Source organism: Camelina sativa, chromosome 16 (genome assembly GCF_000633955.1).
Source record: "Camelina sativa cultivar DH55 chromosome 16, Cs, whole genome shotgun sequence".
Lineage (NCBI taxonomy): Eukaryota > Viridiplantae > Streptophyta > Magnoliopsida > Brassicales > Brassicaceae > Camelina > Camelina sativa.
This window is the reverse complement of record NC_025700.1, coordinates 3,072,538-3,082,240: the sequence shown is the minus strand read 5'-3', so window position 1 is coordinate 3,082,240 and position 9,703 is coordinate 3,072,538. Positions and strand designations below refer to the sequence as shown.

The 9,703-nt window shown below is 38.2% G+C and overlaps 4 protein-coding genes across 4 annotated transcripts in view; 2 read left to right on the top strand and 2 right to left on the bottom strand.

The window, feature by feature from the left end:
* Nucleotides 1-3,886, top strand: part of LOC104749523 (NK-tumor recognition protein) — an 11,273-nt gene extending 7,387 nt beyond the window's left edge. Inside the window, exons 5-11 of the mRNA XM_019238505.1 lie at nt 1,164-1,235; nt 1,934-1,975; nt 2,086-2,175; nt 2,518-2,628; nt 2,728-2,817; nt 2,910-2,989; nt 3,086-3,886. Of these exons, the coding sequence (XP_019094050.1) occupies nt 1,164-1,235; nt 1,934-1,975; nt 2,086-2,175; nt 2,518-2,628; nt 2,728-2,817; nt 2,910-2,989; nt 3,086-3,641 (1,041 nt within the window). The 3' untranslated portion in view covers nt 3,642-3,886. The remainder of the gene's footprint in view (nt 1-1,163; nt 1,236-1,933; nt 1,976-2,085; nt 2,176-2,517; nt 2,629-2,727; nt 2,818-2,909; nt 2,990-3,085) is intronic.
* LOC104749521 (50S ribosomal protein L28, chloroplastic-like) lies at nt 4,048-5,066 on the top strand. The gene is made up of 2 exons (XM_010471167.2): nt 4,048-4,299; nt 4,689-5,066. Exons 1-2 carry the CDS (start codon nt 4,101-4,103, stop codon nt 4,919-4,921), a joined length of 432 nt encoding a protein of 143 aa, XP_010469469.1. The 5' UTR covers nt 4,048-4,100; the 3' UTR covers nt 4,922-5,066.
* LOC104749522 (CRIB domain-containing protein RIC1-like) lies at nt 5,058-6,443 on the bottom strand. The gene is made up of 4 exons (XM_010471168.2): nt 6,094-6,443; nt 5,898-5,998; nt 5,729-5,807; nt 5,058-5,638 (listed from the first exon to the last, which is right to left on the bottom strand). The coding sequence occupies exons 1-4, from the start codon at nt 6,149-6,151 to the stop codon at nt 5,202-5,204; spliced, it is 675 nt and encodes a 224-aa protein (XP_010469470.1). The 5' UTR covers nt 6,152-6,443; the 3' UTR covers nt 5,058-5,201.
* LOC104749520 (glycolipid transfer protein 1-like) lies at nt 6,756-8,712 on the bottom strand. Its single transcript, XM_010471164.2, has 7 exons — nt 8,614-8,712; nt 8,045-8,171; nt 7,874-7,929; nt 7,535-7,665; nt 7,305-7,440; nt 7,092-7,223; nt 6,756-7,002 (listed from the first exon to the last, which is right to left on the bottom strand). Exons 2-7 carry the CDS (start codon nt 8,160-8,162, stop codon nt 6,967-6,969), a joined length of 609 nt encoding a protein of 202 aa, XP_010469466.1. The 5' UTR covers nt 8,163-8,171; nt 8,614-8,712; the 3' UTR covers nt 6,756-6,966.

Sequence of the window (9,703 nt, the reverse complement as noted above, 5' to 3'; positions counted from 1 at the left end):
AGGCGCCACTAAGAATCACTGTAGTTTATGGATTCCTGCACTTGAAATAATTTGTTTTCAAACCACATGTCAATCCATTATCTGACTGTCGTGTGTTGGAATCTCTTAAATAGGGTGTTTATGTTGGGTATGTCATAATTCACATTCAGGAGGGTGATGAAGCTGTCCGCTAAATAAGAAGACTCCCAGGTGTAGTGACGAGTTTGCTGTGTTCCAAGTTTCTTTCCATTTTCCTTCTCTTTTTGGGCTTTTAGTAATTGTACAGATCATCCATATGATTCCTGTGTGTTATGGTTAACTGTTCTTGTGTTCTTTGCTCCTTTGTCTTAAATGTTTTGGTATCATCATATGGTACCATATCAATCTGTTTTATCTTTGATCTTCTCCGAACTGAATGTGGTTGTAGTAATACTCGCANAATCTTTGAAGGCACTCTCAATGGAAGCATCTTGCCACTTGTTTATAAACTATGTATTGCAACTTGAGTTTGATAAATGCAAGACAGTTGATAAACCATATCTGTTGATCTTTTAACTGTAAGCAGATTTGGTGGTTAACATATGGTTTTGGTTTCGTAGTAACTAGTAAGGTTAAACCTTGGCCATTTTTACAGAGGATGGCCCTCTGAGAAAAGAACTTTGGACGTCGTGATATGAATTCTATCATGGTTATAGCAAAAGAATTTATGAATTTCCTCTGTAATTGCTTGAGGTTTTTATCACATGATTCTCTAGCTTAGTTGTGAAGTCAAAGTGATTTGGAATTTGCAAAATTTCTTGATTTATNCTACTCTTTTTCTTTATTTCTTTTATCTGTTTGGCTATAACTGTGTTTCAGTCCTCACAGGATCAGTTACCTGGTGCTGATTGTTATCTCTATTCTTTCGTGCTAGTGGTCCTAAGAATTGCATTAATGCCCTAAGCTCTTACCACCTCCTCTTAAATAGTTTACATCTTTGTCCTTCATGTTTGATCAGTTCTGCTGTGATTATCGGCTGAGTCGTTGTAGGAAAGTCTATGAAAATGACTGATTATCAAGGCTGTGGACTCTGTCCTTCTATTTGGCCTTGCAAACCAGTACCGTGCATTGTTCTATGATTTCTGAGCTATGTTATGGTTACCATCCATGAGCAGGTTTTTCAGACGGTTGCTATTTTCATGCAGAACGGTGAACTGGAGAAAAAGGAGCCAGCCACAAATGCAGTAAGTGACAATGTGGAGGACTCATCAAACAAGGTACAAATTATTGCCGTAAATTTGCTTCTTAAGACAGTGGGTAAAAAAAGTTTTATATTGAAAATGAGTTTAGAGCATCTTTTAAATATCTCTTAACGAGATTCCCTTTTTAAAGTCACTGTATAGGTCAGCGACCCTTGATTTATAGTTCAGATCAAGTTGTGAAGTCCGTGCCATAGTTTCGATACCACTGTAATTTGAAAACTCTTGCTCTAGAGGCCAAAACATCCGTATATCTAAATTTTACTTGGTCCTTTCCATTCATGATGCGGGCCCTATTGTGGAACTTTACTGCATGCTTTTCATGCTGACAGCTTTTATATCCTTTCCCCTTTAATTTGTTAGTAGTTTAAAATGAAGAATATCAATCGTGTTAAGAATTAGGAACTGTTAAGAGTTAAGAACGTAGGAATAAAGCATGCGTCAGTATCAACTTTCTTGTAAGTTTGGCTGGTATTAATAGGTGTTATGATCAAAAGCTTGTTCATAGTGGTTCAACCTGAAAAAGCGAAATGTCAGACCACCTTATTATTATCTTAAAGCGAACACACCGAGAATAGAAGTGTAATTCTCTCTGCAGCTTGGGCATCTTTATAGTTGATAATATTTAAACCTTCACTGTCTTTAGATATGCTAGTTGCTTCCTATACTAATTTTGCTGTCAAGCTTTGATATTGAGACTAATGTACTCGTTGCAGATCTTTATTGGCGGATTTCCAAAAGCAATTTCATCTGATATGGTATGCTGAGCAGTAATTCTTTAAAAAATTTATGACACATTCAAGCTATTGGCCTTATTTATATCTTTTCAACTTCTAAAATGTCTGATTCCTCATTACCGTATTTACAGCTCTTGGAGATTGTCAGCGTCTTTGGGCCCTTGAAAGCATACCGGTTCGTGAGCAACAATGATCTCAGTCAGCGATGCGCTTTCCTAGAGGTTAGAAGATGCTTTTATTTTGGCCCTCTCTGTGGCCAATATTATACGATTACTCTTTATTCTCTGAATTTCATCGCAGATACCCCCATCTTAGTCTGCCATCATGATGTAGCTCTTGTGATTGTTTCATATGATTGTTCATTTTCTGGGTAGAATGGGAAGATGTTCTTTTGGGGATATATAAAGAATATTAGCTGGGAAGTTAATTAAACAACGTTGATTATTAATATAAGCTAATACGCACCTATCATAAATTCTAGAGAGTAACCGTGAATGTGACTATTGTTCCAAGTATCCATATATTAACCGTCCCTAACTTTTTGTTTTTTTTTTACACCTCAGTACACTGATGGATCTGTTACCCTCAAAGCTTGTGCTGGCCTAAATGGTATGAAGTTAGGTGGCAGTGTAATAACAGCCGTTTGTGCATTTCCTGATTCATCATCCGTAGCGGTAATTCAGTGACCCAACTTTGCTTTCGTTAGTTCATCTGTTTGTAACGGAAATTGCTTTAGTTAATCGTGAGAGTGGTGTGTATATAATGTGTTGCAGGTAAATGAGAATCCACCATTCTATGGAATACCTGATCATGCGAAACCACTTCTTGGCAAGTCTAAGCATATTCTGAAGCTAAAAAATGTGGTAAGGATATAGGTATATACTATTTCTTGTGAATCTTTCCCACATATACTTCGTGAGGCTATACTAACGTTCCATTCTTACTTGTTGGACAGGTTGACTCAGAAGATCTCACATCGCTTTCCAAGCAAGAAGTGAAAGAAATTTTGGAAGATGTGCGGTTAGAATGTGCCAGGTTAAGCTCTGAGATCATTATTTCCATGAGTCCATTGAGCTTTAAAATCTAGTCAATTAAGAAAAGAGGCCTCTGCGTCGTCTTGTCGTGATGCAGGTTTGGGGTTATTAAGTCGATAAACATCGTGGAACACAAGAGCAAAGATATCACTGCTTCTGAATCAAATGCATTGTTGAACTTAGAACCAACTGATTCTAAAGACGAGTGCGCGGATGATATGGCAGACAATGTAGATCTTGCAGAGGTTGTCAGGCCAGACAGTCTGATAGGTGAAGACAAGTTATGTGAACCTTGCTCAGATACTGCTGCTGAGACAAACACGCAAGCCAATGATGATCAACACTCCACTGAGCAAGACCATTGTGAAAAGACTGTTGGAGAAAGTGCACAGGACGAGGCAGAGAATCCACAAGAAGTAGCATCAGCTCGTACCGTGAAGACAAGATGGGATGCTGGTGACAAGATAGAGGAAGAACAAGAACAAGACCCAGAGGATGTGTTTGAGCCGGGTTGTATCTTCATTGAGTACGGAAGACCAGAAGCTACACGTGATGCAGCCCATTCATTACACGGAAGGCTGTACAATAATCGGACTGTGAAAGTGGAATACGTTTCTAAAGAGCTTTACCAAATCATGTTCCCAAGTGGGTAATTATAATCCTGATCCATCTCCAACAACAAAAGGAAAATTACTTACAGAGTTACAGTACGTCTGATTCTTCGCAACGTGACCACATAACCGGTTTAAACCGAGTTCAGAGATACATATAGGATCTACAATCGAAAACCCTTAAAATCTCTTTGTAATCGTTGGGATTGATCAGGTTGGTTTTTTTTTCACCACCTGTGTTGATACTTTTGTGCATTCGTGAATCTAAAAAAGTAAAAGTTAAAACAGTACTTCTGCTTGGGTGGCTATGGTTTGGTTTTGTTTGAACCGGTATAATTTCGGAACTGAAGTTGACCAATAAATCAGAATTATTGATACAGTACAGAGAACGTAACCTTCTAGATCACGAAGAGGGTCTCATTGGTCTTCCCAAAATAAAAAGAACCCAATCTCCTCCTCCTTCTGTTATCCAAAACCTCTCCCTCTGTTCAAGAACCAAAAATGACGACAATGGCGACGCAAGGTGCTTGGCTACGAATGACCTCATCAGCGAAGTCCGTCGCCAAGTCAACCGTAACTTCAAAGGAACTCGGATTCCTCACCTCCCAGCTCAGCGGCGTCAGAATCTCTCACTCTCCAAGTGACGTCACCAGTCGCATCTCCGTTCCTTCGTTTCCGGGGATTCAACCAATCGTCGCTCGTAATTTCCCCTCTTTCTTAGGGTTTATTCTGATGCATTCGCCTTCCTATTTATCTTGTTCGCCTTACATATTCATATCGAATTCCGAATTTTTTTTGGTTAGGTAGCTAGCTTTTAGTGTTTGAGTTGAATTGTCTGGGAATTTTTAACTCTTTGCTGGAGATATGTTACAAGCTACGTTGCTCTATTTGTTTTGATGCTATTTCGATTTTGTTCTTGTTGCTCAAATTTAATTCTTTGCAGCCTTATGTTTCTCGTCCTGTAACAAACCTATGTCTCTATACCATCTTTGTTGAACCTTTGATTGCAGTTTCTGTTAGTTATCTGTAACATTTTGAGTCTTTCTTTTTTTATTTCTTGAAACTGCTTGTTGTGTTTCTATATGTCAGGTAGGATATGCCCTTTTACTGGGAAGAAGGCAAACAGAGCAAACAAAGTTTCTTTCTCTAACCACAAGACCAAGAAGTTGCAATTCGTCAACTTACAATACAAGAGAGTTTGGTGGGAAGCTGGCAAACGTTTTGTTAAACTTCGTTTATCGACTAAGGCCTTGAAGACTATTGAGAAGAACGGACTCGATGCTGTTGCCAAGAAAGCCGGCATTGATCTTCGCAAGAAATAAGATAATGATTACGATGTTGATGATTCGCAAAGTTTTATTATCTACATTTTCTTTGCTTCTCCTTTTGCACTCTTTACATTTCCTTTCTAGATTTGGTAAGTATCATATGTAATCTCTGAGTTGTATCCGAAACTGTTTTTTTTTTTTTTGTGTTTCCTTCTCGAGCTGTCAAGAAAAGACTTCAATGAGAGAGAAACGAAAACAAACTCTTACATTACATGCAGGTGGTCTGGTCTGGTCTGGTCCAAAAAATACATTTCATGTTTTGGTTTTATGTTTCTCAGACAATATCATTACAAGTATCAACTGAATTCTCTGGTTTTCCTTTCGATGATTTCTTCATCGATGCTTCTCCTCCTGCAGATCCTTTTAGTTTCCTTGGACGGGATGTAGCCTTCCGTGGAGGTGCTGAACCATCAGGAATAGGATGATGATTAGATGCTTCCGTGTCCGGAACCGGGATACCACCACGCCTTCTACGCACTGAAGGTTCTTGATCATTCGATGAGTCCACTGACCCGTGTTTGCTTCGGTGATGTCTTGAATGCTTCGATGATTCATCTGATGATGCAGCATTCCCGCTGCTTTTTCTAGGCGGAGACCCGTTTGGATTTGGACTAGCTCCTCCTCCGGATTTCCGTCTTGTTTTATGTTTCGGTTTCTCGTTGGTGCTCGAAGGCAGTAACTCTTTTAGCCCAACTCCACCTTGGTTCATCCCTGTTGAGTTAAACGTCAATGCCTAGAACTGGTCAAGGCTTATTACTTTTTAGGTGAAAAATTCAGAACTTTACAGGAAAAAATATTAACCTTGCGGGTTGTATTTGTTGGAATTTCCCCTGGAAACGACTTGACCTTTCTCATGTTCTTGAGGTTTGAAGTCATTCATCTGTGGGTTTCCCCAAAAAGGCAATGATGATGATGAGTATAGACATATGTAAAAAAATACGTGTGAATGTACAAATGTATATGATCGTACCCAGCTTGGCGTATTAGTGGCTGGACCGTCGGAGCCAATGTGAGCAACATGCTTTACATCGGTCGGAAACCCGATCTGCATCTCCTGCTCTTTCTCTTCGTCTACAATAGAATGGATCGCCCCATGTATTATGGACTTGTGACACAAGAAACGACAAAGATCATGTTTATGGTAGAAAAAAATCGATGAGACTCACCAAAAATCTGAGTAATATAACGAAGGCCCTTAAGAAGACCCTTCATTGTCGTCGCCATTGATCTATAAAGGGTTGATTCCGGTTAGTGGCGTATGATCCACACGCCGGAGACAACCTTTTTTTGTTCAAGATTCGACGATCCTTACCGTAAACCTTGAACGCATGAGATTTTCTCTTGACGAGAAAAAAGGTTGAAAATTTTCGAAGAGAGAGAGAGAGAGAGAAGGGTCAAGAGATCTCCAAGAAAGTTATTGGTTTGAGACCAACCAAAGAGAAGAAGAGGGAGAGCACTAAGTTTTGTCTTCTTTTTTTTTTTTTTTACCAGAGGAGAACAAAGTTTTAAAAAAAGAAAGAAACTTTTTCATAGTTGTAATTAACAGATAATATATAACTATATTATATTTAGAATGTTGATGGTAATGGAGGCAACGTAGAGCTATAATCAAACCCTCCATGGGAAACAACTTGTCAACAGGATTCCGGGTCGAAAGGAAGGAGACCATGACCACACCAAATCATCCTATTATACTAATTAATTAACACATTGTATAATGCAATCTTAGATACGTATACCACTATATTTCTTTTGACTATTTTAGAGAAATTGCAGATACTAGAAAAATGTTATAACTTAGATGATGACATTGAGAGATTTTGCGATCGTAAGCAAAATGATTTGCGAGATGATTTTGATAAAGATTGATTCTTATGTTATAAACTTATAATATAAAGTGAACATTCAGATAGAAACCGACACATTATTCTGTTTCTTTGGAGGGTCTCAAAGTTTTATAATCCGAAGGAGTAAAAAGTTAAAACGGACAAAGATTCCGGCAAAGAAGATTTGAAACCGGCGATTACCATGATGATGACTTAAGAAGCCTTCATGTCATCCATACCGACGGTAGCCTGCAAAAGATGAACAAGATCAAAAGAATCAAAGACTGATGAAACGGAAGAAACGGTAAGGATTTCAAGTTTTTTAAGTCTTTGCGTACCAGAAACTTATGATTGTCATGAAGAAACGGACCAAACTCAGCGCAAAACCTTTCCATGTCAGCGTAGATGTCACCAGAACCAGATATGACATCCATGAACTTCTTCCTGTCTGGAGCTAACTTTAAAGCCATCTGATAAATAAAAAAAGTTCAAAATGAGATTGGTTTTCAGAAGATGCTGATCAACCAGAGAAAGCGCGAGTAAGTACATACAGAGAAGGTAGAGCTGGCTAGCCATCCGTGCCATTTCTTGAGTGTTTTTTGGTATGAGTCACCACAAGCTTGTGGCATTGACCAATCTTGATGAGCTACCAAGTTGCGGAACAGCTCCACTAAGAAATCCATTGCTCTGAAAGATTCACTCATAAGTGATATACATGGTTTTGAGAAGCTGCCCTCTTCGAAATAAAGGTACGTAAATGCTGTCATGTGCCATCGCTTACCTGGTTAACCAGAGAAGACCGTTGGTACAGCTGGATGATGCCTTTGCTGTCTTAGACTCAATTTCGACTTGAACAAAGGTGTACAGGTACTTGAACTTATCGGGATCAGACAAGTAGTTCTTCTCCAATCTCTACACAAGAGACGGACCAATGAATTGTAAGACAATAATCTAATGCAAAAAGGTCAGGTTTCCACTATCAGAGGTACACATTACTATTGTAAGCAGAATGAGAACAGGGCCAGGCAATGCACTCTTATAAGTGGTTAGTACTGTGAATGCTAAATGGATTTGTGCCCTTACGTTTATCAAAATCTTGGAAACTAAAAGAGAACTTTACCGATATGTTGCCTCCAATGTCAGATTTCACGAGAGTCATAGCAGCTCCAAACTTATCTGAAAAAACAGATACCACCAACACACAATGCTGTATGTATTTTCATAAAAGACAAAAAAAAAAGAAAAATCCCAAATACAAAAGAACAGAGAAAGTTTCTGGCTTTTGTTAAACCTATAACAGGCAAGATGGTCTTGCAGAGCTCAAGAAATGGCTTAGTAAGCATCTCGCCTTGTTCAGACTTAACATGCTTCATTCCTTCCAAACAAGGCGTGAACACAGTCCCTTCCATTTTTTTCAACTGAACATGAGAGAACAAACACAAGGAACAAATTACTCAATGAACAATGTGGATGATCTTAACATTGAAGATGATCAAAATTATACAATAAACCCCAAAGAAACACAAAATTCACAAAAACAAAGTTCAATGGAAGATCTGAGCAACCACATAAACAACACTGAGAAACACATTAACTCAATCAAAAAGGTTATGACTTGATTTAACCATATATGCAAAATCACATGTAAAAATTCGCCCAACATCATAAAACTGGAAAGTTTTCAAAAATCTGATCGAGACAGAGAGATCTAATTTTCAAAGTGGATCCATCGATCGATCATCATAACAGCGTTGTGAGAATACGCAACAAAACAAGAAGATTACTCGAGATCTAGGGATTCAATGGACGAAGATGAATCTGAGGTCGATCTCAAACGGAGAAGGAGCAAAAAAATCGTACCTTTGCGTGAGAATTGATAAAAAAAAAAATGGGATCAGATTCGATTCTCTGCTACTGGAGATTGCTCTCTCTTCGTTCTCTGGAGTTAGGAAAATTCTCTCTTTTTGTTTTTGACATTTAATTATATTTCGTTATACATCCAAACTTTATGAAATTTTCTGATTTTGCCCCCTAACATTTATTATCTGTCAGTTACATCCATCTCACTTTTGGTGCAAATTTACATTCATAAAAAAATTGTTGATTAAAAGTTAAAAACTTCAATTGTCAATCAAAAATCTCTCCAACAGACATGCAAGTGAGTTGCAAAAAAATGTTTTTTTTTTCTTTTGAGAAACAGCTACACACCCAAAATGTTTGGAATTAATCTCCATATTTTCGATCTCAATGCTCAAACTTCTCATTATCTCGATAAAACAACTTTCATGAACATCCTCCATCGGTATCGACGACGCTTGGAGCTTTCGCTGGTTTCCAGACAAGATTGTGAAATTTCATGTTTTACATGTACTTGCTTACACGTACTTGATTCCAAACAATTACCACTGCTTTCATGTTGAAAATTCATGAAGATATGTGGTTCTTTGACAAGATTGGATTGACCACTTTTATCTCGCTTGTGTGACATCTATAAAGATCTAACTATTGAATTTCTTGCCACCACAACACTTGAATTTTCAGGAGAATCCTCTAGAAAAAGTTACCCAAGTAGCCGGGTTTTGAAGTTTCAACACAACCAAAAGCTTTATTTGATAATCATCAAAGACTTATACACAGTGTTTGGATTTGGAGAGCATGGAGCATTTGCATTCCCACCACAAAAAAAGTTTCTCGAGACATGGAGGAGAATTGGAAACCCCAGCTACAACTCCAGTCAGGGGAAGATATATTCCATCTCGATTAGACATATGGTTCTTCGGTATGCACACTTGCTCACACACTTTTTCATAGGTAAGAAGCCACAAAAGTCAATGTTGAGAAATATTTCCTCCTTGTGAAGCCCTTTACAGACAATACAATTGACGTCAACATCGGGTCAATACTTGCTTACACGTCAAACAACGATATAAATTGTTTGGAAACCAACAGT

Bases quoted from the DNA above. Each gene is read 5' to 3' on its own strand.
- LOC104749521 (XM_010471167.2), top strand. From the start codon at position 4,101: ATGACGACAATGGCGACGCAAGGTGCTTGGCTACGAATGACCTCATCA. The intron at 4,300-4,688 runs GTAATTTCCCCT...TCTATATGTCAG, and splicing joins GATTCAACCAATCGTCGCTC to GTAGGATATGCCCTTTTACT.
- LOC104749522 (XM_010471168.2), bottom strand. From the start codon at position 6,151: ATGGCGACGACAATGAAGGGTCTTCTTAAGGGCCTTCGTTATATTACT. The intron at 5,999-6,093 runs GTGAGTCTCATC...ATTCTATTGTAG, and splicing joins TTATATTACTCAGATTTTTG to ACGAAGAGAAAGAGCAGGAG. The intron at 5,808-5,897 runs GTACGATCATAT...GGAAACCCACAG, and splicing joins CCACTAATACGCCAAGCTGG to ATGAATGACTTCAAACCTCA.
- LOC104749520 (XM_010471164.2), bottom strand. From the start codon at position 8,162: ATGGAAGGGACTGTGTTCACGCCTTGTTTGGAAGGAATGAAGCATGTT. The intron at 7,930-8,044 runs GTTTAACAAAAG...CTGTTTTTTCAG, and splicing joins GACCATCTTGCCTGTTATAG to ATAAGTTTGGAGCTGCTATG. The intron at 7,003-7,091 runs GTACGCAAAGAC...CATCTTTTGCAG, and splicing joins ATGACAATCATAAGTTTCTG to GCTACCGTCGGTATGGATGA.